Source organism: Balaenoptera musculus, chromosome 6 (assembly GCF_009873245.2).
Source record: "Balaenoptera musculus isolate JJ_BM4_2016_0621 chromosome 6, mBalMus1.pri.v3, whole genome shotgun sequence".
NCBI lineage: Eukaryota > Metazoa > Chordata > Mammalia > Artiodactyla > Balaenopteridae > Balaenoptera > Balaenoptera musculus.
In genome coordinates, this window is record NC_045790.1 from 112,321,324 (window position 1) to 112,347,597 (window position 26,274).

At 52.3% G+C, this 26,274-nt stretch overlaps 1 protein-coding gene across 1 annotated transcript in view; it reads left to right on the plus strand.

The window, feature by feature from the left end:
- Positions 1–25,836, plus strand: part of CFAP77 (cilia and flagella associated protein 77) — a 134,112-nt gene extending 108,276 nt beyond the window's left edge. The window contains exons 5-6 of the mRNA XM_036856062.1: positions 1,494–1,595; positions 25,066–25,836. Of these exons, the coding sequence (XP_036711957.1) occupies positions 1,494–1,595; positions 25,066–25,188 (225 nt within the window). The 3' untranslated portion in view covers positions 25,189–25,836. The remainder of the gene's footprint in view (positions 1–1,493; positions 1,596–25,065) is intronic.
- Positions 25,837–26,274: the final 438 nt, after the last annotated feature.

The following is a 26,274-nucleotide window of genomic DNA, read 5'->3' on the forward strand; positions in this document are numbered from 1 at the left end:
ACCCCTGGCTGGACAGCCTCTTGGCTTTGGTTCGAAGATGAAGTTTCAAAGCTGTTCTAGAAAACGGAGAGGAGAGCTGATCCAAACGGCTTGTAAGTTATCCACAGACGCATTCAACAAAATTAATATAATTGATTAACAAAATAAATCAATAAAAGGGGTTCGATGGGGTGGTGGCATCTTCAGTTAAGCTCAGGTCAGCTTTTATTTGTCGGTTGCACTGTCTGCCCTGCGTCCTCTCTCACACCCCCTTCTGCAGTGGCCCATCCGTCCTCTCTGGGTCACTTGGGTACCAGTGGATCGTCCAGCTCATCCGCTCTGCGTGTGAGGCTCCAACTCGTTACACTGAGGCTGTAGTTATAAACAAGAAGCCCCTGTTTACCTGTTAACTCCCCTAGAGGGGGTTGAATCTTGACAAGGATCACAGCCGTGGGCTAAGGTCTGACTGTGTATGGAATTCCCCAGGGCACACATTGAAAATGCAGACTCCAGGGCCCCTCCCCCTCTGATTCTGTGTTCGTCTGCTGGGGTGACCATAACGAAATACAGTGGACTGGGTGGCTTAAACAACAGAAATCTTGGAGGCTGGAGTCCAAGATCAAGGTGCCGGCAGAGTTGCTTCCTCTGGAGGCTTCTCTCCTTGGCCTGAAGATGGCCGCCTCCTCGCCATGTCCTCACAGGGCCTTTCCTGGGTGGACAAGCCTGGTGTCTCTCCTCTTCTTAGAAGGACACCTGTCCTATTGGATCACAGCCCCACCCGATGACCTCCCTGAACCTTAATCATCTCCTTAAAGGCCCATCTCCAAATACGGTCACAACTGGGGGTTAGGGCTTCAACATATGAATTTGGAGGGGAACGCAGTTCAGTCCACAGCAGACCCCATGAGCTACAGGACCCGAATTAGGGGCTTGCCGACCTCTGTTCGTGGGCACGGGGCGTGCAGTTAAGGAGGCTCGGGACCGCCTCTCTGTGCCTCTGAAATCCCACCCACAGAGACCTCGAAGGCCCTGACCCAAGCCCCCAGATTCCTCCCCCGGAAAGGAGTCCTCCGTCCCCTTCCACGAGCAGACCGTGCTGAGGACCTGCTCCACAGAATGGCAAGAAACCATCGAATCACTCGTCCTCCATTCAGACACTGTGGCGCCCGTGGTGACCCCCAGGGCTGTGTTAGCCACTGAGCGAAGTACAAGGGTGTCTGGGACACACCCCTGCCCTCAAGATGGCTGCATGTCAGGACCCGGAGAGTTCTAGGGCCGAACCTGAAACCAAAATAACACGCTCTCAGCGTCCCATGGTCCCACCCCCAAGTCCACTGTGGTCACAGGCAGGGCCAGGGGTGCAGGTGCACTGAAATCAGACAGGGAGAAGGGCCAGAGCCAGGAGGAAAGTGACGCATGGGTCTGCCACACCAGGAATCCCAACTCTTCGTGGTGGCTCGGGTTTCTCCAGGGAGCCGGTGACCATCTCTCCTTGGCATTTCTCTGGCCTGCAGGTGATCCTCGGGAAACTGTATGAGACCCGGAGCAGTCAGCTGAGGAAGTACAAGCCGCCTGTGAAGCTGGACGCCCTCTGGCACATGCCTCACTTCCAGAAGGTCAGTCTCGCCTCCACCTGCCCCTTCCTGCACCCAGCGGGGGATGCCCCTCACCTTGACTGGTCTTTACCTGTCCTCTAGACCGTAGAGTTCTGTGGGCTTCTACCCATCGACTGGCATAACAACAACAATAATAATAATAGCAACAGCAACAACTAACATTTTGGAGCCCTTCCTAAGTGCCAGGCACTGAGCTCCACTTCATTGACTCTTCCCGCACATGGAAGTGGGGAGCTGCTGCAATCACCCCCATTTCACAGACAGGAAACGTGGAGAACACTGGTGAGGGCAGCCTCGGGCCGAAGCTGGGCCATCTGACCTCGGAGTCTGGGTGTCTGTCCACTGGGGCGGACACTGTCTGGACCAAAACCCCCTCTACTGATGGGGTCATTGCACCACATCCTACACCGGGGACCTGGGGGTGCAAGACAGCCCGATGCCATCAGCACTAAACCTCCCGTAGGGGGGCATCCCTGGGGAGATGGAGCAGATGTCTCCTGTGGGCTGTCATGCACCCAGAAAGATCTCGCACCCACCGTGCTCTGGCCTCAGGACTGACCCAGTGTCCATTCGGCCACGTAGGCCTGTCACACGGTGACGGGGCTTCTTCTTCAGCAGCTTTTAGCAAAAGAAGAAGGAGGAAGAGCTGGGGCCATTGTCAGAGGAGGGGAACCGGGAGACTTGGGGACAGTGCCACGGGATGGTGGGGGCTGTGCGTGCCCAGCTCGGGCACAGGGAGCCTTTCTAGGGACCACCAGGGCCACGCCTGGTCCCGGGAAGACAGCCGCACGAAGCCGCATTCCCAGCCAGCCCAGGCCCGGCCGCTGTGTAGAGTTAAACTGCAGTTTAGACAGTGAAGGGGCCCATGCCTTCCTGAACCTAATGCAATCGAGCAGGCTGCCAGAGAAGGCCGCTAGCCCCCCTTGGTGTTGCTCTCATGTCCTGCCCAAGTGGCCTCCATCAGCCTGTGTCAGTGGCCAACCGCCCCGCCGCTCATCAACCCGCGCCGTCCCTGCGCACGCAGGCGGAACTGGGCACCAAGCGGGCAGAGCCGGGAGCCACTGAGCTGCCGCCCCGTTATCACTCCTCCGCCCCGGCCTGGGCGGCGCCCCTCGCCTTTGGTTCCTCCGCCTCCCCCAATTTCCTGCCTTTTTATCCACACCCCTCCTCCCCTTTCTCTGCCTCTCACACTCGGGGGTTTCGCCTACAGCCTCCTTCCTGGCCCGTCCTTCTGTTGCCTTTCCTCTTCTGCTCTTTTCTCTCTGATTTTCCTGATGTTTGACGTCCACTGGGGACGCAGGCATCCTGGGGACCCTGCCCAGGAAGGGATGGGACCCATGGCTCCCCGGGCACGAGATGCCCTGCCAGCAGTCCGCTCTGCAGCACTGACCCCCAGCCCCTCTCAGCCCCCTTGTCTCCTGTTTAGAATCTACAATTAGCTCCCAACCCAATGGACCCAGGAGGGCTCAGGTGGTCTCCCCCCAGCCCATCGGACTCAAGGAAAGGCCCCCCTCCCACCTCCACCACCCCCACCCCAGGTAACACGGATTCTGCTCTGTCAGGAGCCCTTGTCTCACCCGCAGGTAACCCCGCAGCCTGGCCCGGAGCAGATTGGAAATCCAGATATAAATGAGTTTCTATTTCTAAAAGAGGGGATTTGACTCAGCTGAGCTCAGGTCTCTTCCAGTCTTTAGACTGTTGTTACAAATTACCGTTAGGAACACGGTGGCCCACCTGTGATGCCACCCCTCTGTTTGTGCTAAGTCGTTATTTCACACACGCATCCTAACCCGAGTTGTACTGAGGACAGGCGGAGGTGGTTTTCATTTTCCTCGCCCAGCAAGTGGCTTGGCCTGGAACCCAGGTTCCTCTGACTGCAGGGCCCGAGCTCAAAGGCACTATCCATTGTGTCATAGAAATAACGAGAAACAGAATAAAAATGCAAGCCCTGGGATTTATCGGGTGATTTTTCATCTTTCCTGGGGATGTTCACGGGCTTCTGGAAGTTCAGCTGCAGGAATCTCAGAGCAGGGCTGGTCCCTGGGTGCCACGCAGTACAGCCCAGCAGAGGCGCTTAGAGCCCCAGGGTGCTGCCGCCACCGCCGCGACCCTCGGTGCCCTCCCCGTTGGGAAATACCACCCAGGAACAGTATTTATTGAGCTCTTACTGTGTGCCAAGTGCTGGACATGCATTATCTCCTAGATATAATATTCTCATTCTACTGACTCGGAGACTGAGGCTCAGAGAGGGGAAGGAACTTGCCCTGTGAGAAGGGAGTGCCGGCCTGATCCGGGGTCTCTTCTCTGTCCTCCTGAGGACACCATCCCTCACCTCCTGGGCCCCAGCAAAGGGCTCCTTTACCCCTTTGAGGCACATTGCCACATTGCAATTCATTACTTAACCGGACCATTCATTGTTCAATGTCCATCTTCCCCCGTAAAGTGGGAGCCCACAAGGACATGTCTGTTGTGTCTCCACTGTGTCCCCGGAGCCCAGCCCAGGGCCTGGCACCCAGCAGGTGGCCAGTAAATGTCTGTGGGAAGGATGAATGAAGGAGCGCATGAACGAATGAATCACCAGTGCAGCCCAGGACGACAGACGAATTTAAAAGCCTTTCACAGACCCGATGAAACCCCCTTCCCAACCTAAAGGTCCCAGTGCCCACAAGCCGCAGCAGCCACCAAAGGGGTCTGGACTCGGAAGGGGCGTGGCCAGAGCTGCTCCTCCCGCAGGGGGATTACTGCTGTTGCGGCCCCGGGAGGGTCTTTGTGTCTCGTGTCCGTGCCGATCCGCCCGGCCCCCCTTCCCCACCCGGCCCCATTATGAAAGGAAAAAGCGCTTCCAAAAAAGTGGAATCTGTCACGGTGATGGATAACCTAAATGGACTCTCCCAGCTCGCGAACAGATGTCTACGCTGAACTCTGTCAGAAATAATTAAACACCTTTCACACGGAAAAGCAGCAGGCAGGGCGCGGGTGCTCCCGGGCTGGGTGAGCGCTCAGCGAGCTGGCTTTCCATCCGTCCCCACCCGGCACCGCACGGGGCACCTCCGGATCTGGGCCCAGAGGGACCAAGGAAAGGAGCAGAAACACCCCTCGGTGGGGTTCCCCGTCCGGCCACACGGGGTCCGGCGCTATCTCCCAGTCTGTGCGACCAGCAATTGCCACGCGAGGGCCAGTGCCCAGAGGGAGGGTTAGCCGACAGCTGGCGAGTGGCCTTTCTGCCAGGATGTACATAACAGGCCGCCAGCCAGCCCCCAGGCCTGGGCCAGCGGCTGGACCTCCCTGGGGCTCAGTTTCCCCACCTGAAAATGAGGGGGGAGCACTTGTTCTTGAGGGTCTCTTCCAACCCAAGGTTCCATGACCAAGGAGCCACGTGGCATGAGGCACGGGGTCTCGTGGAGGCCGCAGACCCCCTACCCAGAGTGAACTGGGACAGGTTCTCATTTTGGGGACAGGACATGAACTCATTGCCTCGTTTCTGAGTGGGGGGACCCCTGGGCTTGGGGCCGCACCCTCTGTGCCTGGTGACCGGGCTTTCTCTGTGCCCCCCCTCCGCAAGGCATGCTGGGGGCCAGCCGGGAGGGAGGAGGGGGCGGCGCTGTATGTCTGTGTTCGCGTGACTCCAGGGTCAGCCAGACCTGGGCCATGTGGTGACCCTGCCATTCCTGACCTGTCACGTGGCTTGACCTGTCCAAGGCCCCATTTCCTCTTTGGTCAAGTGGACCAGTGAGGCTCCCCTGGCAGGACTGTTTGATGAGAACACGTGTACAGTGTTTAGCAGAGCGCCGGACCCTTATCAAGCCACCAATAAATGACAGCTGCCATGATGGTGGTCCTGGTGATCACTCATTCATTCACTCACTCATTCATTCATTCACAAATCTTATCTCGGAGCACCTTTGCGTCAGACCCTGTTCTCAGCACTGATCATATACTACTTACTGTAGGGCTGCTGGCGACAGGCAAGGAGTGAGGTGCACAGACGGACGGGCGGACAGATAACTGAGCAGGTGGACCGCTAGACGGGGAAGTCTGGAGAAGCGCCAGCCCTAGGCGTCCAGTTCTCACGCCCGAAATGCTGGGGAGATGTCCACCTGAGCTGGCAGCCCCGAGTTTGGGGGTGGGGATGACCTCCCACAACGATAACCCCATCAGCACAATGCTGACTCGGGTTGGCCCACCCTGTTCTGCCTTTTGTGTCCCCGGGCAGGGTTGGGGGGGGGACCAGGCATCCCAGCTCACCCAGGACAGCCCTCCTTGGGTCTGGTTGGGAGGCAGACTAAGTAACAGCGCCCCCTCTGCTCTCAAAAGTGACCCAATCGGAACCATATAGTCTATGGTCTCCTGGTCTGAAATCAAGAAAAACAGACGGTTTATCCCCCTTTACAAAAAGACTGCCAGTGATAACGGCCCAAAGACAGAGGGGCGGGTGCCCCCAAATATTTATAGCAGCACTGACAGTGGTGAAAGGCTGGACGTCGCCGGCAAGTAATGGCTTAGGTACGTGTTGGGAGATATTACACAGATATCGCAGAGATAATATACGACATCATGAAATATTATACAGCCACTGAGAATATTGACTTCAGCCTGTACTTATTGACACTTCAATCATCTTTTCCCACTTTAATAATAATTTCCCCACATACTACTGGGGGGAAGAACCTGTGCTGCGTGACCCCGTCTGGATGGAAGCACCCACACACCACGCGGGGGTCTGTGCTCCAGGACAGACGTCCGGAAGGAGGGGCCCCGAGTAGCAGCAGCTGGGATCCCTGGGGTGAGCTGGAGGCTGTTTTCCTTTCTCTGATGCTCTTTTCTGCATTGTTTCCATTTTTATAATGAGTACCTGTAACTTTTACGAAACCAGTAAGGTTTATTTATTTTTTCAATGTTTTTCAAGGATGGGGGCTCTACATCCTTCCCCGGGGTCCCTGTCCCTGTGCTCAAGCCCCTTTCAGCCCTGCTCCTCCCTACGGCTCACCGAGCACTCCCCGTGCTGCCGGCCAAGCCTGCTTTCTCCTGTTCAGTTTCCATCAGGCATGAAGGTCAGAGGCTGGCCCTCAGCCCCAGTCGTGAAAGCGGCTGACTTGCGGAGTCTGGATCTCTGTGGCCAGGTCCGTGTTATAATTGGAGATCCAAGATCCATTTTAGAGGGGGGTTTGCCCAAGCATCTCGGGGTCTCCGCTTCAACCCGAACACTCCGCCTCTCCCCGCAAGCCCTCATCCTTCCTCTACAGCCCCGATACCCACCGACATTACATAGTCATTCAGTCACTAAAGTATGAACAAATTGACTATATTTTCATTTGGCTTTTGGGTTCAGCCCCACTGCTTTAGAATAATGGCCCAAGCTATTAAGCTAACAGTTTGATTTACAAGCTCTTGTGCTCTGAACGCTGGGATCAGACTTCTCTCTTTGTGGAAGACTAACCCTGCCTCGGGTCTCCTGGGCCCCTGACTCACTAATAGAACAGGAGACGGTAGGGGAAAAAAAATTAGCAGTCAACCAAGCAGTGACGCCCAGAGATGCAGCTGATTAGTGAAAGCTGCTGAATCTAAGAAAAGGATTTTCTTGCCCACCTTTAAGCTCTCTTACAAATCATAGCTGGCTGGAAAGTTAGCTCTCTGTTAAAGCCCCAGGGCGGGCTCTCAGCCCGTCACCCTGCTGCCGCCACCTTTTCAAAGGGCCCGCACGGTTCAAATAAAAATGGACCGTTCTCTGCACGGGTGTCTCAAGCCCCAAAGTCACTCCTTCCAGACCCAGGAAGGGCAGATTCCAGATGGACTGCCCCTCCCTGAGGTCCCTGCACCAGTGATGTATTTTAAGAATCCTGTCGGTCTGTTGCCGCAGAATAAGAATCATCCCAGGTTGCCGCGTAGGGCACTGAGAGCACGGATGGAATATGTCACACGCAGAACGGGGCAATAGGAAGAATGATTCAGAGGCTCTGATGCTCTTGAAATTTCTTCCCTAAATACAGATTCCCCCCTCCCGTTATAAATCAGATCAGTATGCAGAAGGGCTGACTCACCGAAGGAATAAAAGCAGGGGCTTAATTGGTTTTACATAATCCGGCACCTCGGAGAGACAGAATTTTTAGGCACCTGCTCACGAGGTGACATTGCTGCTCAAATCCCGGTGAGCTGAAGCTCTGGGGGTTGGGGACAAGACGAAAAGGGGCCGGGGCCGGGGGTCGGGGGGAGAGGAGATAGCGGCAAAGTTTCTGGTGCAGCTGGAGAAATCTTGAAGTCTGAGGGAACCTGGGTCATGGAGGGAGGTGGCAGGCATCGTGCGGGATGTGGGAGCTGGCACTTGTAACGAAACAGCCCTGCAACCTGGGGACCCCCAGCCTGGCTGTCCCCTTAATCTGTCGGGCACCCCTGGGAATTTTCAGTTTAATCCAGAAAGCACTTCACCCCCCAACTGGGTGTGAAAATATTTCCAATTTCGTGTTGAAAATCAACCAGAAAATAGACTAAGACGGCTTGTTTTGACATCAGGCATCTATTTCTAATCTCTGGAGATAGCTAGAATCTCATGTTGAGTTTTGGGAGTTGATAGGACTTTCCAGGTCCCCAATTGCTTCTTCCAGCTTATCCCCAAGAGAATAAATCCCCCATGATCTAAAGAGAATCTCCCGGGCTTAAGAAGGAGTTCGGGTTAACGTCTGCCACCTCTGGAATGACTTCCTCCATGTCTCCCTCGTTTCCACATGTCCCCACTTGTCAACCTCTGTCACCAGGCACCAAGGCTGCGGGAGTGATGGGGGTCCAAGCCGCCTGGCACGTGGCCAGCAGGAGGGTCCCGCAGATAAACAACATTCGATGATCTACTTGGATAAAGTCAAGGTTCATTCAAACTGAGGTTTGTCAAAAGTGCAGGCGAGATGAATCCAGAGGCCGGTATCCTCATATCTACAAGCCGCGTGCAACACACAGCCTCCCTGGTTTCCCTCAGAGATGCAAAGTTCATGGGCATCAGAGAACATGACACGTCGGGGAGGAAGGAAGATGACGGGGATGTTTTCTTGGCTTCTTCCCTTCCTCTCCTCGAAGAGAGCCTGGGAAATGATGCCTTAGCAGTGCAAACAATGTGGGTAGTTGGACCAAAGTCCACTGGTTGGAGGTGCAGAGGGAAGGGCGTCCAAGAAGACGGCGCCCCCAGATGACAGCACAAAAACCACACCCGACAGCTCGCACATCCCAAGCGCCTCTTAGAGGCCGGGCTGGGTGCCTCGATGGATGGTCTCGTTTGGTGTCCATGCTCACAGAAACCAAAGCTTGGAGGCTTCAAGTCACGTGCCCCAAGGGTCACAGTTAACAAGTGGCGGGTGGTGTCTGAGCCCTCTGGCTGGCTGCCTCCAGGCCTCAGGCCCTGGAAGAGTCGATAAATACCAAGGACCTGCAACTGAGGTCAGGGGCCAGTGGGGGCTAAATGCAGGACCTGGGAAGGAAAGTGAAGGGCGGTCAGGAACTCGGGTGTTTATAGGTGTCCAGAGGGTCGTGGCCAGCCCTGCTCTGGCTGACTTAAGCCCTCACAATAAATGAAACTTCCCACTGCCCTGATAGCCTTTAGACCTTGACAAAACCCCGTAGCATCTTTTAAATGGCAGCTTGGCCCCAAGGCTAAAGAGGAAAGAGGCCACTGATGGAGGTGGGGGGGGGCGGGAGTCAGGCTTGCTGTATCAAAAGGCCTGAGGCAGAGACGGAGCCCAGCAGGAGGGCCTAGCCTGTGGGCTCGGAAACCACACAGATGCTCCAGGTCCCATCCTGCCTCGGGCCTGCCTCTGCATCTGCATCTGTAAAGTGGGGATCATGATAGCATCAAGTGAACCGTGCATGTAAAACACTTGGCACGGGCCTGGCCAGGGGAAGGTCACGGAGCAGTAACATCTCTGGGTTGGACGGGGCTTTGCCATCTGCTTCTCTAGATGAATGGTTCTCAGACTTGGCTGTGCCTGGGGTCCTCTGAGGAGAGGTTTAAAATGCAGATTCCAGGGCTCCACCCAGGACCCCGATCCAGTGGGTCTGGGGTAGCCACCAAGCCTGCGTTTTCAACAAGCAGCTCCTCAGCTCCCTGGGTCAATGTCAATTCCTCTTACACAGATATGTTTAAAGCACACATTCCCCAAGGCAGGCTGCGCCCTTTCATACATTTGCCATAAGGCAGGTTGGGGCTTCAGAAAGAAACGTCCTGTTGGAGGCAAGCTGTCGTCTGTTAAACAGCCCTAAGGATTATGAACGTCTGTCTCAATCTGCTCAGACTACTCTCACAAAATACCATAGGCTGGGTGGCTTAAACAACGGATATTTATTTCTGGAGGCTGGAAGTTGGAAATCAAGGTGCCAGCATGGTCAGGATCTGATGAGGCTCTCTTCCTGGCTTACAGATGGCCACCTTCTCACTGTGACCTCACCTGTCAGAGAGAGAGAAAGCAAGCTCTCTGGTGTCTCTTCCTAAAACGGCGCTAATCCCATCATGGGGGTCCCACCCTCATGACCTCATCCAAGCCTAACTACTCTCAAAGGCCCCACCTCCAAATACCACCACACTGGGGGGTAGGGCTTCACATATGCATTTTAGAGGGACATGATTTAGTCCACAGCAGCTTCTTTCTCAACTTCAGTCCAAGTCTGCCTCCTCTATCTCCTTCTACCTGCCGCCTCAGGGTTGTGTTTCTCCCTCTGGAGCCCCATGGAACCACATGCTTCCCCTTCTAAGTGACAGCCCTGCAAATACATGAGGTCAGACGCTGTTTTGTCATCGATGTCCAGGTTCTGGATGGTTCCTTGGGGCAGCGTCCTGGATGTCGATAGGTGGGACCCTGTGTTGCAGGGACAGTGGATTGCCCAGATGCTGTGACCTCTGCCACCCAGTATGCATTCTCTACCTTTGTCCACAGTCACAGAAGATTTGTCAACTTGAACTGCCTTTCTGCATATTTTTGAACGAAATTGTGGGTACAAATAGTGCAGAAAATAAAACCCCTCTTCTATTGATACTTAGAGGTTTAGCTGAGCAAAGGAGATGGAGAGGATCCTCAAGGATGCTTGAATCTCAGAGGCGTTTCTAAGGGCTCTGTTGCCTTATCCCAGGTTCCTAAACCATCCATCCATCCATCCACCTGGGATTTGTTGAATGTCCACAGGGCGCCCCCTAACAGTCGAGTAAGGTCCCCTGTCTGTTGGCATTTCCCTGGAACAGTGTCTGGAATATGGCATCAGCATCTTTGCTGTCTAGTTGAGGACACCTAACTCTAATATTCCTATCTGTGACTTGACAGGCTCAGCCTCGTCAACCACAGAAAGAGTCTCCTCCTCCTTAAGAGATACTGGAAAAAAAAAAAATCTTCCCGCTCATTATTCTAATAAGAGAAAAGGGGAAAGACAACACCAAGCCCCACCACAGTGTACCCCACCCCAATGGGCCATGGGCACGGCACAGCCGAGTACGTCCCCGGCTTCCCTGGAAGCAACACAGGAGTTGTTCAACGGCCAAAATGAATAAGCGATAAGGCACTGACGGGCACTGCACGGACGGCTCAGCAAAGGACTTAATTTGCAACCGAGCACAAAATCAAAGACTCTGTCAGCCGAGGCACCGTGCGCATGGACAACCACCTTGTGCTACCTGGGAAAGCATTGTCAGGTAAATTTCCAGAGAAAGTAATTAAGGAATCCCCATTGTCTAAATGCAGCAGCAAAATCTGAAGCTCTGGAATTTGATGCTCGCCAGGGATCTGGTGTCTCCTCCCAGCTTGATCCTTCATCACAATGAACAGTCGAAGCTTATGAAGAGATCGGCTGGTGCGTCTCCCCCTTGCTCTGCCGAAGATACTCTCCAGCACCGCGTGCTCCCGCAGGCATTGCCTTGACGGGGAAGCGGTAAGCAGCAAATGAGATCGCCGCTTGTGGGACGGGGGTGAGATTAATATACAAATATATAGCCCTCTCTGAGATCTGGCAGGCGCCAATGAATATTTATCAAGTACCCACAGCTAGCACGATACTGCGTGTCAACGCGGAGAACATATAGTCCGCGGCGTCGGGGAGTCTACCCTCTGGCTCAAAAGCTACAGGCAGATAGATGCTCCGTGCGCTCGGAGGCCCCGCCCGGCTCGGGAGTTTGGGTTCATATTTTTTTTTTTTCTTTTTTTTTCTTTTTTTTTAATTTTATAGCTACTTTATTTATTTATTTATTTATTTTTGGCTGTGTTGGGTCTTTGGTTCCTGCGAGGGCTTTCTCCAGTTGCGGCAAGCGGGGGCCACTCTTCATCGCGGTGCAGGGACCGCTCTTCATCGCGGTGCGCGGGCCTTTCACTATCGCGGCCCTTCCCGTTGCGGGGCACAGGCTCCAGACGCGCAGGCTCAGTAGTTGTGGCTCACGGGCCCAGCTACTCCGTGGCATGTGGGATCTTCCCAGACCAGGGCTCGAACCCGTGTCCCCTGCATTAGCAGGCAGATTCTCAACCACTGCGCCACCAGGGAAGCCCTGGGTTCATATTTACAGCCAGCGGCCTCCTCTTTCTGAGACGATGCGGAATTCTCAAGCAGGCATCATCATTACCGCGGCCTCCACGGGGCGGGTACCCAAGCCTCTGGGGCCCACCCCATTCACAAAGGTTCTCCATCAACACATCTCCTTCCCTAACCCCCTCCTTAGCGCTTCCTTGAGTTTAAAATAAAAGAAGTCCATTAAAGTAAAAGAAGTCCTGCTGTCCATAGAGGCTTAGAGCCCATCGTGACGTGACCATCCATATCCTGATATTTCTAAGCGGGGTGAGCGGGCGAAGCGTCCCGCTGGAATCGCCCACTGCCCCCCTCGCAGGCTGAGCCCCTCCAGCCGAAAGCCTCTGGGCCACCTCCCGGAAGAATAGTGCCAGCCGGTGCCCATCTTCTGGGCTCTGAAAAGGAAAGGCGAGACCTCCCACCCCCATCCCTGGCAGCTCCGCTTGTCACGGTGCTTGCTGACAACCCCATTGAAAACAGCCCTCGCTGCCGCTGTGAAGCCTCTTCCTGTCTCCCATTCACTCCTTCCTCAGACGGTTTTTGAAAGCCGAAAAGTCTGGAAAAACACACACTCCCCCCAGCCCACCCCCCGGGCCCATCACCGAGGGAGAAGGGGCGGCAGGCTGGGTGAGCGGGCCTGCCTATCGTCCTCACCTGGCCCCATGGTGCACCGCCTCCAATTAAATCAAAATGGTTTGTTTTTAATGGTCTTTTACACTGACAAGTGGGCGATCATTTTGGGCCCACGAGCTGTCAGGGAACTGAGGCAAATCCTCCGTTGATAATGCCCAATGCTTCCAATTAGGAGCTGAGGCCGCTCCTGGCGCACTAACGATTCCCCAGCCGCCCCCCAGGCCCCTTTGGCGCTGGCTGTTTCTTCTTCCTTCTCCACTGCAAATTACTGACACAAAACGGAAGGCCCCGCGTCTCCTCCGCCACGCCAGGCCTGGGCCCTGTTGGGCTTAATGAGCCGATGGAAGTTTCGTGGCTCCGGCGCTAAATTCTTTTCTTGTTTGACAGCTGCTCGGCTAAGGCGAGTGTTGACCTTATAAAAGATTTAGTGTTTCTCATTATTTTCTGTCAAGCTTCACAAGTGATGGCTGTGCGGTTATCATTTGCATCCTGGGGTGCGTGTGCGTGTGTGTGTGGGCGCGTGTGCGCGTGTGTGTGTGTGTGTGTGTGTGTGTGTGTGTGTTGGACGGGGCTCCGAAGTGGAGACGGGGAAGCGGGAAGGGGTCTTTCTCTCCCCTAGTTGCATTTGGGTCCCGCACACCAGCTACTGGCTTGACATCCTTCTCGGGCTGAGGTGTTTCAAAGAGAAGGCAGGATGCAAAGCCGGGAGGACGGATGGTCCGATGGCTTCGGGGCCTCCCAGATGGAGCTTTGGTGGAGGCACCTCGAGGCTGGTGGACTCCCAGAACCTGGGGGCGACAGCCCAGCCAGGGACGGACGTGCTGGGCAAAAGGATGGGCTGAGGTAGACGCGGTCCTGAGGACAGTTTTAGGGCTACACTCAAGACTTCATCACGGGGAACTCACTCTTTTCTTACAGGCCCCGTTGAAAGCCATCACCGGCAAGGTTTTTCTCTCTGCTCTGCATCCTAAATGAGGATTTAATGTTTTTAAAAAAGCAGAACCGATTTTTTTTAAGTGGCACGTATTATTGTCCCCTGTGGGATGACTATGGGAGCATGTGTTAGTCTTTACTTGGCTCCTGCACCCACGCCAAATGGGGGCCGCTCTATAAATAACAAGACTCCAGGGAGTCCACGCTGGCTGCCCCACCTCCCCTCTTTCATTCCCTGCGTTCTCCCCTCACTCTAACCTACCCACTGGTCTTCCCAGGTGAGGGTGCCCCGAGGCTGCCTGAAGAGGGAGAGAGACAGTTAAGGGCAGGTGAACGCATGGATGTCTTCTCCCAGGGGTTCTGAGTCTTTGTTCCTCCTTGTTACCGTGGGAGACTCGGTCTTGATCCTCTTAGAGCAAATACATGGCACCCTCTCCCTTCCACGCCCATGGCAGATCTTGCTAATCAATCACCGCACACTTTTTCATGGGCCTAGATTCAGCCTGAGAATATTTTATGACAGAACATGGGCGTCAGCCGCCATCACGGGAAGTGCAGCCTCCTTGCCATCTCTGCCTTAGAGGGGCCATTTAAATCAACTGCTAAGGATCCTAAAAGTCCTTGCCTTTTTATGCTACATCAAGATGACTTTTATATAAAAGGAAATAAAATATAGCCCACCAAAGGAAAATAGATACATTGGACTTCATCAGAATGAAAACCTTCGGTGCTTCAAGTGATGCTATCAAGAAAGTGAAAAGACAACCCCCAGAAGAGGAGAAAATATTTGCAAATCAAATATCCTATAAGGGACTTGCATCTATGAATATAAATATTACTCTTACAACTCAGTAATGAAAAGATAACCCAAATTTTTAAATGGTCAAAGGACATGAATAGATATTTCTCCAAAGAAGATATACACAAATCACCAATACACACATGGAAGATGCCCAAAGTCATCAGTCATTAGGGGGATGCAAATCAAAACCTCAGTGAGACACTGCTTCGTACCCAAGAACTAGGATGGCTGTAATAAAAAAAGACAATAACAAGTGTTTGCAAGGACACAGAAATCAGAACACTAATACATTGCTGGTGAGAATTAAAAAATTGTGCGGCCACTTTGGAAAACACTGTGACAGTTCCCCAAAAGGCTAAACTCAGAGTTTCCATGTGACCCAGCAATTCTGCTCGCAGGTGTATACTCAAGAGAAATGAAAACACACATCCATGCAAAAACCTGTACATGAATGTCCCTAGCATCATTATTCATAAGAGCCAAAAAGGGGAAATAACCCAAATGTCCATCAACTGATGAATGGATAAACAAAATGCGGTAGATCGTACAATAGACTATCACTCAGCAATAAAAAGGAATTAAGTAGTGAAACATGCTACAGCATGGATGGACCTTGAGGATGTGTTATGTTGAGTGAAAGAAGCCAGTCACCAAAGACCATGCACTGTATGATTTCATCATTAGGAAATGTCCAGAATAGGCAAATCCATAGAGATAAAAAGTAGAATAATTGTTGCCAGGGGCCAGGAGGAGGGAAATGGGGAGTGATTCCAAAGGGTACAAGGTTTCTTTGGGGGATTATGAAAATATTCTAAACTTAGATTATGCGGGTGGTTACACAACCCTATGAATATACTAAAAATCATTGATTTATGCACTTTTCTTTTTGGAAGAAAAATTTTTTCTTTTTCTTTTTTTTAAATTTTAACTTAATTTTTATTTTATATTGGAGTATACTTGATTTACAATGTTCTGTTAGTTTCGGATGTACAGCAAAGATTTATACACTTTAAAAGGGTGAATTTCATCTCAGCAGAGCTGTTTAAAAAAAAAAACTTGAAAAAAACATAGCCCACCTGAGTCAGACAAGTACTCATCGCCCAGATTCTGTCTTTGGAGCCTTGAACAGGGTGATAATTGGGCACCGAGAAATAGCCTCAGATGGTGAGGGAGGGTCTCGTGTGTCCCCAGCCTCCCCAATGAGCTATTATGACTCTCGCTTAACCTGCAGCCTATTAAACTTAGACACTGAAGAAGCAGAGGTGGGCACCAACCTGGAGTTTTTTGGAAAATTCAGACACCCCGCCTTGGTATTACCCTATTATTTATCTACCAGCACCTGGCAAGCAGATTCATTGTTCAATTTTGATCTCAACTGCTGCTGACTAGCCTTAGCTAATCCTTGGGAATGATCTAGAGATATTGTTTGGCTTCTGGAAATAGCAAAACGATTCTTATGTTCAAAGACATGCATGACTCTCTTTTCTTCTGCCGCAGTAAGCCTCAAGAACTCCACAGTCAGTGGAGGAGAAACCTGGTTCCCAGGTCTGGCTTTGCCACTTGGTAGCTGGGTCTCCTTGAGCCAGTGTCTTAATCATCCTGAGAATCAGTTTCCTCTCTTGTCAAGTGAGGGTGGTACCCCCAGCCCTCACCTGGGGGCCGTCGCTCTCCCCCTTCACCTCACACGGTCCCCTGAGGTCCCACGTTAGACCCTGTGGGCCGGCAGGATGTTTGTTTTTCTAAGCCCGGCTTTGGATGTTCTTTGAAAACACAGCATGTGTCAGCAGGGCGGGTCAGGCCCTGTGTCCTTGCTCCATCTATTTTTGGACCACAGAGAAATTAGAGCCGGTAGCAGAATTACAATTTAGGGGACCAGATGTCTCAGGAGAGACTGCCACCCTCGTTAATTACTTACACTACAGACCTGCTACATCAGAGCCTAGGACCCACCGTGCCCGCCGACATCCTGCATGGATTTGTGTTCTGCGGGGCCTCTGACCTCCAGCTGCCCGAGCTTGGCAGAAATTACTGACCTGGGACTGATCCATAATTTTCAAGTACCTCTCATTAGAGGAGACAGCCCCTCAATCTTTTAAAGCAAAATCTCTCCCAGTCACCTGAGCGGTTGTCACTTAAAAAAAACTAAACTAAAATCTCTATAGCTGTCTTTTTTTTTTTTTTTTAGCTCTTTGGGAGATTTTTTTTTTTTTTTAATCTGGCTATTTTTTCCTCAGATCCTACCTTTTTGCCTTCTCGACCAAAAGACTTGGCCCTGGAGGGCTTGGTGCCCATTTGGGGGACCACTGTGAGGCTCATGAGAGGGGCCTGGATAGCAGCTGGCCCGGCTGCCCCTTTTAGGAGGTTGTGTCGGGAGGATCGTGGGAAAGCTGCTCAGTTTGTGAACCTGACTGGTGGGTGGGTTCCTCCCGCTGGGGGGCACAAGCCAAAGTCACACACCACTGGTGGTGACACTCCTTTTGGCAGCAAAACTCTGGATTCAGATGGAATCAAACACAAATCTCCAACAAACAGCTCTCGTAAAACAGAGGAACTGTTCCTAAATTGCAGGTGTGTGGAGGGAGAGACCTCTGGCCCTGTGTCACTTCTCCAAAACGCAGTTTGAAAATCACCTCTTGTGTTTTCATCTTAAAAAGACAGAAAGGCAATACTCCCTTACAGATAAAACCGAAGCACCCTCTGCTTCCCCGTTCTCACCCCCTCCCTCCCAGAGGCAATGCCAGGCATGACTTCCGGGCACGTTCTTTCCTCCCATTTCTTTCCGTTTAACTAGACTCATGCACAGGCTTGAACAACACAGGCGATCGTTTTGTAGGTTTTACGTTTTTCATGTAAATGGCATCATACTTAACGTTCCATCTGTAAATGAAACTTTTTTCCATGCAACGCTGTGTTTTTGGTTCAGCTGGACCTGGAGCAGCCCTGTTCACCAGAACTTTCTGAGATGATGGACGTGCTCTGCAGCTGTCCTGCTCAGTGCAGTAGCCCACGTGGGCACACGGGCTTATGGAGCCCCTGGAATGCGGTTTGCGGGACAGAGCGACTGAATTTTTCATTTTATTTCATTTTCGTCGGACAGGCCCTCTCTGGAGCGGTCATTTTAACTGATGCCGATTATTCCACTGCGTGAATTCACCACCTTCGGTATATCCAGTCCCCACTGATGGGCAGGCGGTTGTTTCCAGGATTTTGTATCATGTTGTAATGAGGATTCTTGTACACATCGCTTGGTGGACCTTTTTGAAGGTCTCTCCAGGGTATGTACCTAAACATGGACTCGTGGGGTCATAGGCTCCAGCCTTTCTAGCTGAAGCCAAATCCCTCTCCAAGTGGTCGTACCGATGAGCACCGTCTCTAGCAGTGTATGAAAGTTCCCATTTCTACTGTCGGACTTGTGACCATTATTACCAATCTGATGGGCGAGAAATGGTATTTCTTGCTTTGTTCCCTGATGACATACTTTAGGTTGAGCCCCTTTCCCCGTGTCTGCTGGCCTTCAGATTTCCCCTCCGTGACCTGCCCTGTTCATCCCTTCTGTCTGTTTTTATTTTTTTGTCGCCGTGGGACTGCAGCACCACTTTCACCCTCACCTCATCCCCACCTTATCCTTCAAGTCTCTGCTTGTATGTTATTTCCTCGGGAAGTCTCCTCTGGCCCCAAAGTCTGAGTTTTTAATTCTCTGTATTATAAGCTCTTACAGAATCTGGTACTTCTTTTAATAGTTTGCACAACTGGACTTCCCTGGTGGTCTAGTGGTTATGACTTAGTGCTTCCACTGCAGGGGGTGCAGGTTCAATCCCTGGTCGGGGAACTAAGATCCCACGCAGCCAAAAAAATAAAAAATAAACAGCACAACTATAAGCGAATAATTAGTTGTGTGATCATATTTTTATTACTAGTTTCCTGGCTCTATGACAGTAGAGGCTTTCTAAATTCTCCCTGAATCATGGTACCTAGTGTAGAGTCTGGCACACAGTGGGTACTCAATAAGTATTCAATAAGTGAAATAATGAGCACATAGATGAAAGGGCAACGGTCACACCTTATCCCCTAACCCAGATCACATGGGCACCTTCCCTATAACGGCACCAGTTTATTCCACGTAGCGATTTTCTGTCAAAAGTGGATCAGACTTTTCAAACGAGCATAAAAACTCAACAAATACCAAAAGGTCTGATTCACGCAGATCACTTTGGCACCAAAGAAATAAAATTAGAAATCGGTCACAAACGTAACTAACAAAATTGCCTGGAAATTTAAAACCATATTTATAAATAACTTCAGGACCAAAGAAGAAATCCAAACAGAAATTTGATAGAGATTAGATGAAAAGAGAACCGAACAGAAATAAAGGTAACTCAAAACTTGTGAGATGAGATAAAAGAACATGTAGAGGGAAACACAGTTGCCAATGCTATGTTGTATAAATGTTAATACTAGAAAAAAAAAGAAAGATTAAAAGGTAATTATAGCTAAGCAGACAACTCTAGATGCTAGAAAAAGAACAACAGAGAAACTTCAAAGAAGGAAACGATGAAGTCAAGAGCAAAATTAATGAAATGTCAAAGGCACAATTAAGGGTATCAATCAGACGAAAAGTTGGCTCGTTTTAAGTAGATCAGAAAAGCACAGATGCTTTCAAATGAATTGGGAAATGGGATCCAGGAATCTAGATCCCCAGGGGCGGAGTGGGGCCCACAGTGGGCAGGGCGTGGACCTCAGGAAAAGGCGATGGAAGTGTCTGCTAGTGTCAGCTCTGCCCAGGACCACGGAGACCCTGGGAGAATCGCTTCCCACTTTTGGGTCTCGGGTTTTCCATCTGTATCATGGGAGAGTTGGATTCAATGATCTCCGAGGTCTCTTCCAACCCCAGATTTCTGGGAATCTTTTATTCCAGTCTGGTTGCAGAGAGGCAAAGGGTGTTATCCAGGGAGGGGATTACGATCCTAGGACCAGTGTTGAATGCAAATCTTTTTGAAGATCTGCCAGTTGCCCACCTCCTCCCTTTCCTCATCTCTGTCCCTCAGTCACACTGATTGGCTTTCACTCCCTCCCATTTGCCCAAATTTGCTCAGGGTTTGGGCTGTTCCCTCCCATCTAGGACATTTTTGCCTTCCTCTTCCCCGGGATAGCTCTCTCATCCTCTCTGGAAAGAACTTCCTGCCCCCCAGATGGAGTTAGAATTCCCCAGTCCACAGTCCTATTAAATTGCCACTAAACAATTACACATCTAGTGTGTCTAGCGGCCACCTCCCAGGCCATCTTGCAGGGTCCATGTGGGTCTGCCTTATTCACCAGCGTATCCCCAGGGTGTACTGTGCCGTGCGGGCACCCGGTCTGCGCTTATTTGGGCGATGTATTGAGATGCTCCCCCTTCAAATAGGACCAGCGCCTTCGCCAGCCCGCCCATCCTGCTCCCAGGGCTGCTGGTGGGCCAGTGGCACTCGCCTCTTATTTACCTGCATTGACCTAAGCGCGACTCGGCTGCATTCAGCAGAGCTGTCTCCTGCCAAAGCCGGTACAATTTCTTAGCTCCAGGCGGAGACAGACTGCAGATGGCTTAATTTAGAAGCATCTCAGAAGGAATTCTTGCTCCACACCTCTTCATCCTTTGACTCCGGGGGTCCACAGGGTCGTGACCACAAGCGCTTGAGGCCTGACTTGTAATTAGGACCCTCATCTCTGGCTGAGCCGCTATTTTAGGAGGAGAGAGCGTGCGTGCGTGCGTGCAGGATGGGAGCCACACCGTTCCCAGCAGTGCCTTTCACTTGTCTCATTTCCTGAGCATTTATTAAGAGAGTGGAGATTATTGATAAAGATCTGGGGCCAGGAATCCCATGGCTCTGGGTCTCTGAGACCTGGGGCAAGTGACTTAACCTTTTGGGACCCCTGTTTCCCCATCTGTAAAATGGAGACAACGTCTGGATACTCTGAGGCTTGTGTGAAATAAGTGCACTGCACCTGACAAACGGCAGGTCTGTTTCTGTAACAGCCTGAGGGTCCCAGTCACCAGTCTCCAGGACAAATGCTGCAGAGGGGCGCCTGCTTCTTGGCACTCTGAAAGCTGGAACGCCCCTCTCCGTGGACTCCCATGTTCTGCTTGGGGCTCTGGGGATTTCATGGGTACAGAATAGGCCCCCTTTCCCTTCTCTTTCTAAAGCACAATCTCATGAGGGCAGGGGGTAAGCTTTTGCTTGAGTTAGCTCTCGGGAGAGTCGACCAGCCCCAGCAATTAAGCATCTCCTTCGGTTTTCACCTCCAGACTCACACACGACCCCTCTTCTCCCTCTGCTGTCACCATTTCCCCTGCCGTACCTCCCTTCCACCTCCCTCGTCCCAATCCTTCCAGGCCCACCTGGCCTGAGAAGCCTTCCTTGACCACCTGAGGCCAGGTGAATTCTGCCCTCTTCCTTCCTTCACTCTCTCGTTCATTCATTCACTCATTTGTTCACTCTTCCAACTTTGTTTCAAGACTCCCTGAATGCCAGGCCCCATGTCAGGCACTGGGCGTCCTCAGGGAACAGGGCAGATGCAGACCCCACCTCTTAGGGCTCTGGGACTGGACACTCACCTAAGCTCCCCTGGATCCACCCCAGGGATGACTTAACTCCAAGAGTCCAGCAGGAATGGGGCTCCAGTGACATCGGGGACCACATACGACACGCCGGCCTCCCCCACGTCAGCCCAGTGCTGCTGAGAACATAGTAGGTGTCAGGATGTGTGTGGTCAGCCCCTGGGGTGAACCTCCTATGCCCAAAGCACCCCTTTGGAAAATCAGGGGAAAATGGAACTGGGAATGCCAAAGTACAAAGGGTGTGGCGCTTCGCCATCCCTGGCACATAGGTGCTTAATAAATACTTTTTCAGATGGATGGTTGCATGAATATTTCTTCCTTGACAAAGTTCCTAAGTAAAAGGAGATTGCAAAAGAGAAAATATTTCCTAGGGTTCTCTTTTATTTTAACTAGTTTTAACCTGATTACCTCTAAGCTGAGCAGGCCCTATGGCCTGGATCCTCCACCTACTCAGGAGATGAGAGTGAGTTCTGAGCCTGCTGCCATCAGCACCACCCACCATCAGCACCAAATCAACACCACCCACCACCCACCATCAGCATCACCCACCATCAGCATCACCCACCATCAGCACCAAATCACACCACCCACATCCACCATCAGCATCACCCACCATCAGCACCAAATCAATACCATCCACCACCCACCATCAGCACCAAATCAATACCATCCACCACCCACCATCAGCATCACCCACCATCAGCATCACCCACCATCAGCACCAAATCAGCACCACCCACCATTAATACCACCCAACATCAACACCACCCAGCACTCCTGCATGCTGAACTACTCAGGGAATGGCTTGAGGGCTGCATTTGTTTCCCGAGGCTGCCATAACAAACTACCAAACACGTAGTGGTTTAAAGAATAGAAATTTATTCTCCAACAGTTCTGGAGGCCGGAACTCCAAAATCAAGGTGTCAGCAGGGTCACGCTGCCACTGAAGGTCCTAGGGGAGAAGGCGTTCTTGCCTTTTGCGGCTACTGGTGGGTCCTGGCGTTCCCAAGCTCTGGCTGTATCACCCCAGTCTACGGCTCTGTCTTCACGTGGGCTTCTCCTCTGTCTGTGTCTTCTGTCTCTTACAAGGATGCTTGTCATTGGATTTAGAGCCCACCTGAATATTCGGGATATTCTCATCACAAGATCCTTAATTACATCTACAGAGACCCTTTTTACAAATAAGGTCCCATTCACAGGTTCTGGGGTTAGAATGTGGATGTATCTTTTGCGGGGAGGTCACCATTCAACCCTTTACAAGAGCCACAGAGGGACGTGTAGAGTTGCAGAGAGGTGGACTTGCAGAGCTCTGCTTCCCTGTTAAGAAAGACTGGTGACCGGGCCCTAGGGACAGAACTATTGCCACTCTGAATGCTACAGATGACCATGGAGGTCTAAGAGGCCCAGGCGGCTGGGCAACCAAATCAGCCGGGGTACCCAGGAGGCCTTACTGAGCATCTCTAGCTGCCTTCTGGGAAGCACGGGTGTCAGGAAAATCATGTCACTGTGTAAAAATTCCCATCCCTTGCTGGAGGGGATACAAGATGTACCTTGGAAAGGCCTTTTGTTTATGACTACTTTCCTCCTGCACAGTGTATTGGAACTTCTCTCTTCTCAATAACTTCTGTGAGGCCACTTGGCAATTTTTCTGAAACTGGAGATTGAGCTGAGAACAAGATCGTGGTGTGATTGATTGAAATGAGCTGACACCAGGCATTGAGCCTGGGTCTGGGTGGGGCTTCGGTGACTGTAGGAAGGGCCTGCCCGGGTGCACTCAGAGCTTTGGGATTGGGCTCAGTCCCTGCCCGGGTGACAAGAGCCCTGGACGATCCTGAGATCCTGACGTATATCCCAGAAACCCGAAACCTGAGGCCAGAGCTGGGATGGCTCCCAGAAATGCCGCCACACTTGCAAAGGGTCCATGAATCTCCTGCACCGTTTGTACGTTAGGACTTGTGGGTACTTATTTTCCCAGAGGAGAGGGTCATGGCTTTCTGCAGGGTCTCCAGAGTCTCCACACCCCCCAGAGAGTGAAGGATGCAGTTTTATGTCCCGGAATGACTAACCCAATCTACTTATCACCATTTGATTTTTTTTATGGGTTTCTAATAAGCATTTGCAGCCCCCAACCCCCTTTTCACCCCATGAGTGAGGTGCAGGGAGTCACCCCACTCCCCTGACACAGCATGAGTGGCAGCCAAGGCAGAATATTCTAGAAGGAATCTAGAACTTAGTGCCCAGGGGTTAGTGAGTGGGGGGTGAGTGCTAAAGCAGATTTTCTCTGCTACTGATTCCCTCTGGGGCCAACCCTGGACCAAACTCTGCTCTGGGCCTCAGTTTCCTCACCTGTAAAATAAACATGGTCAAGTTGGATCCTGTTGTGCCCTCCCGTGACCTGACGTGCCTGCTCTCCCCTGACAGCAAGCATGGTCCCCTGGACCTGAGGTTTGGGTCTCACTGACCCTAAGCCATGGCCCAGACCTTGGACTGGGGGGGTCTGACGGGGCCCGGAGGGAGGCAGCAGATGCAGGACCCAGGGAACCAGGAGGCCACGTCAGCTCTGCACCTGCGTTTTCTGCTGTCAGGAAACTGCTTTGGGCCACGAGCTCTGGCTAAGGGTCATGACTTCCCCCCGGGTCCCTGTGGTCCCCCCATGGGGGCCAGAGTGTGGGACACCGAGCACAGAGACGTTCCCTACAAGTTCCTCCTGGCCTTCCCTCTACTTCCTTTTAATACCTTATCCTCTCCCAGTTTTTCTTTTCTCTCACCTTTCGTCACGGGAAGGCTGCCTGCAGCTCTGTGGTCTCGGCTAACCCCGTACCCCGTGGTGGTGAGGGCACCCCCGGCCTGGTCCTTCGCCAGAGCCTGTGGCCATCCTTATCCTGAAGTCACGGCAGAGCCTTCGGCTGCTCCTGCCGACGCTCATCCGGGCCACCATGTCGCCTTGTGGACTTGAGCTGCGGGGCGCCCCAAGGCCAGCACGCATGTGGCCCCCTTAGCCTGGGAAAGCCCTGCTCATCCTACGAGCCTCCCCTTGTCCCCCAGAGAGGCCCCTGACTCCGGGGAGGCTTAAACCCACATACCTGTGCTCACTGACGCCCCCATCACTGCACCGATTCTCATGAAACAGATGCATAACCATTGCCCACGTCTGCTCCCCCCGCCCCTGGGAAGAGTGAGTCCCTCGCATTCATTGTGGTACCCCAGTGCCTGGCACAGAGCTGTGCTCAGTTAATATGTGTGGCCTGAACGAGTGAGTGAATGAATGAATGAATGAATGAACGGATGCATAAATAAACAAGCAAGCCCGAACTCTTTCTACCCCGTGCCTCCCTTAGTTATCCTAAAAGAGAAATGCCATTTTACGGGAATTCTCTGGCATTTGGAGGTGGTGTAACAGACCCAGGAGACAGGAGCGGTTTCCACTCACCACCATTTCTTGAGAGGCAAGCGCAGGCCAAAATACTGATTGCATAAAATTTTAACGACAGGGGCCCCCCACTCCTTGGATCTGGCTCCGGTTCTGGCGCAACTGAGTGTTGGCCCCTGGAGTGCGGGGTGGCCTCAGATGGTCCTGCGGTGACGGAGCGCCAACCGTGCCAGGAAGCCCCCCTTGGAGAGGGCGGCTTGTTTGGGGTTTTCATGGTGGAGAATCAGCATGTGAAGGATAATGCTGGCTGTGAGGTCCCGCTGCACGGTGACCCCGGTCCTCGGCAGGTGATATTTATCATGTACACGTCGTCCCGGCAATGAGCTGGACAAAAGGAAAAACAAGGGCACCGGGCAGCCCTGCTCTCGCACCCCTGTCCCATGTCACCCCTCACTTTACCCCGCAGCACCAGGACAGCACTTCCCCTTCACTTCTTTCCCTCTGACAGCGATTTTTATTATTACTCTAAGATGGAAGTAGGGGGCGGGCCAGGGAAGGAAGGGGAGCCCCCAGGCCGAGCCCCCGAGCACTCATGCCCACTGACCCGCTCTCCCTCTGTCCACAGGTGGGCCCCCATCTCGATACCTTCCCCACCGAGGCCCATCGCCAGAGAGCCTTCAAAGCCCACCGGGAAGAGTGTGCGGTGCGCCAGGGAACCCTGCGGATGGGCAACTACACCCACCCCTAAAGCCTTCTTGACACAGTAGAAAATTCTCTGAAGGACTCACCTTTCTTGCCCAACTAACATAAGACAGTCCCCCATCGTTCTGCAGGTTCTGCCTTGGCCAGGACCTCAGATTCAGGTCTTAGTTTGATCGTTTTTGGTAAGAGCCCCCTTTTTAGAGTTAGCTACACTCGCTTCCCTTAGCCCCAGTGACCCTCCAGTTAGGGACCGCCCTCCTCCTGCAGGCCCCCCACCCTCTCTTCTCAAGCCCTCACCTGGTAAGAGAAACCCAAAATCCAAGGCAGATTTTAGACTCCAGACTGAGGGGCGATTCTGAGGCTCTGCCCTCAAGTGTTAAGAACAACCCATGTATTTGCTGCAGAAAGTGTGACAGTACCATGCTTTGAAAGCCCTCATTTTATATTCCAAACATGAGTTTTAATTGCTCCTTTTGGGATTCCTGATATCTCTCCATGGCACTACCATCTCTCTGGGACCTGTGAGGGCAGGAAGAGCCCACGTTCCTTACTCAGAGCGGCCCTCACCTCCTCAGTGCTGGGCCCAGATGGGCTCCTCCACCGGCACTGACCTTGGAAGGTCACCCCTCCCTCTCCCGAAAGAGAGAGACTTCCGGGGCTGGAAGCGCCCAGGCTGGGACACTTTGCACCTCAATCTTTCTGCAGGTCCGTTGGCTTCTCCCCACAAATTAGATACTGATCTATTTTAAATTAAAAGTGCTATTTGTCATCCTGCTCCTGTGCCTTTATTTGAAAGCTAGTAAACCTACGAGCAGGGTGAGAACAAACCTCAGACTCTTTAAGGGAGATGACCTCCAAGACCTCTCGACAGCACCCGTGCAAAGTCCATCGCCGACCTTCACCCCGGATCTCTCCCGAGAATGCCACACTCATGTATCCAGCTGCTCCCCGGATGTCTCCACTCAAGCATCCGGCATTCATCTCAAACCAGCACAGCCAAGACAGAACTCTGGATTTTTTTCCGCCAGACTCGCTTCTCCCTCCATTTTTCCCATCTCATACTTGAGATCACCCAGATGCTGAAGACGAAAAGCTTCACGACTCTGTTTCCTTCACGCTCTCATCCAATCCA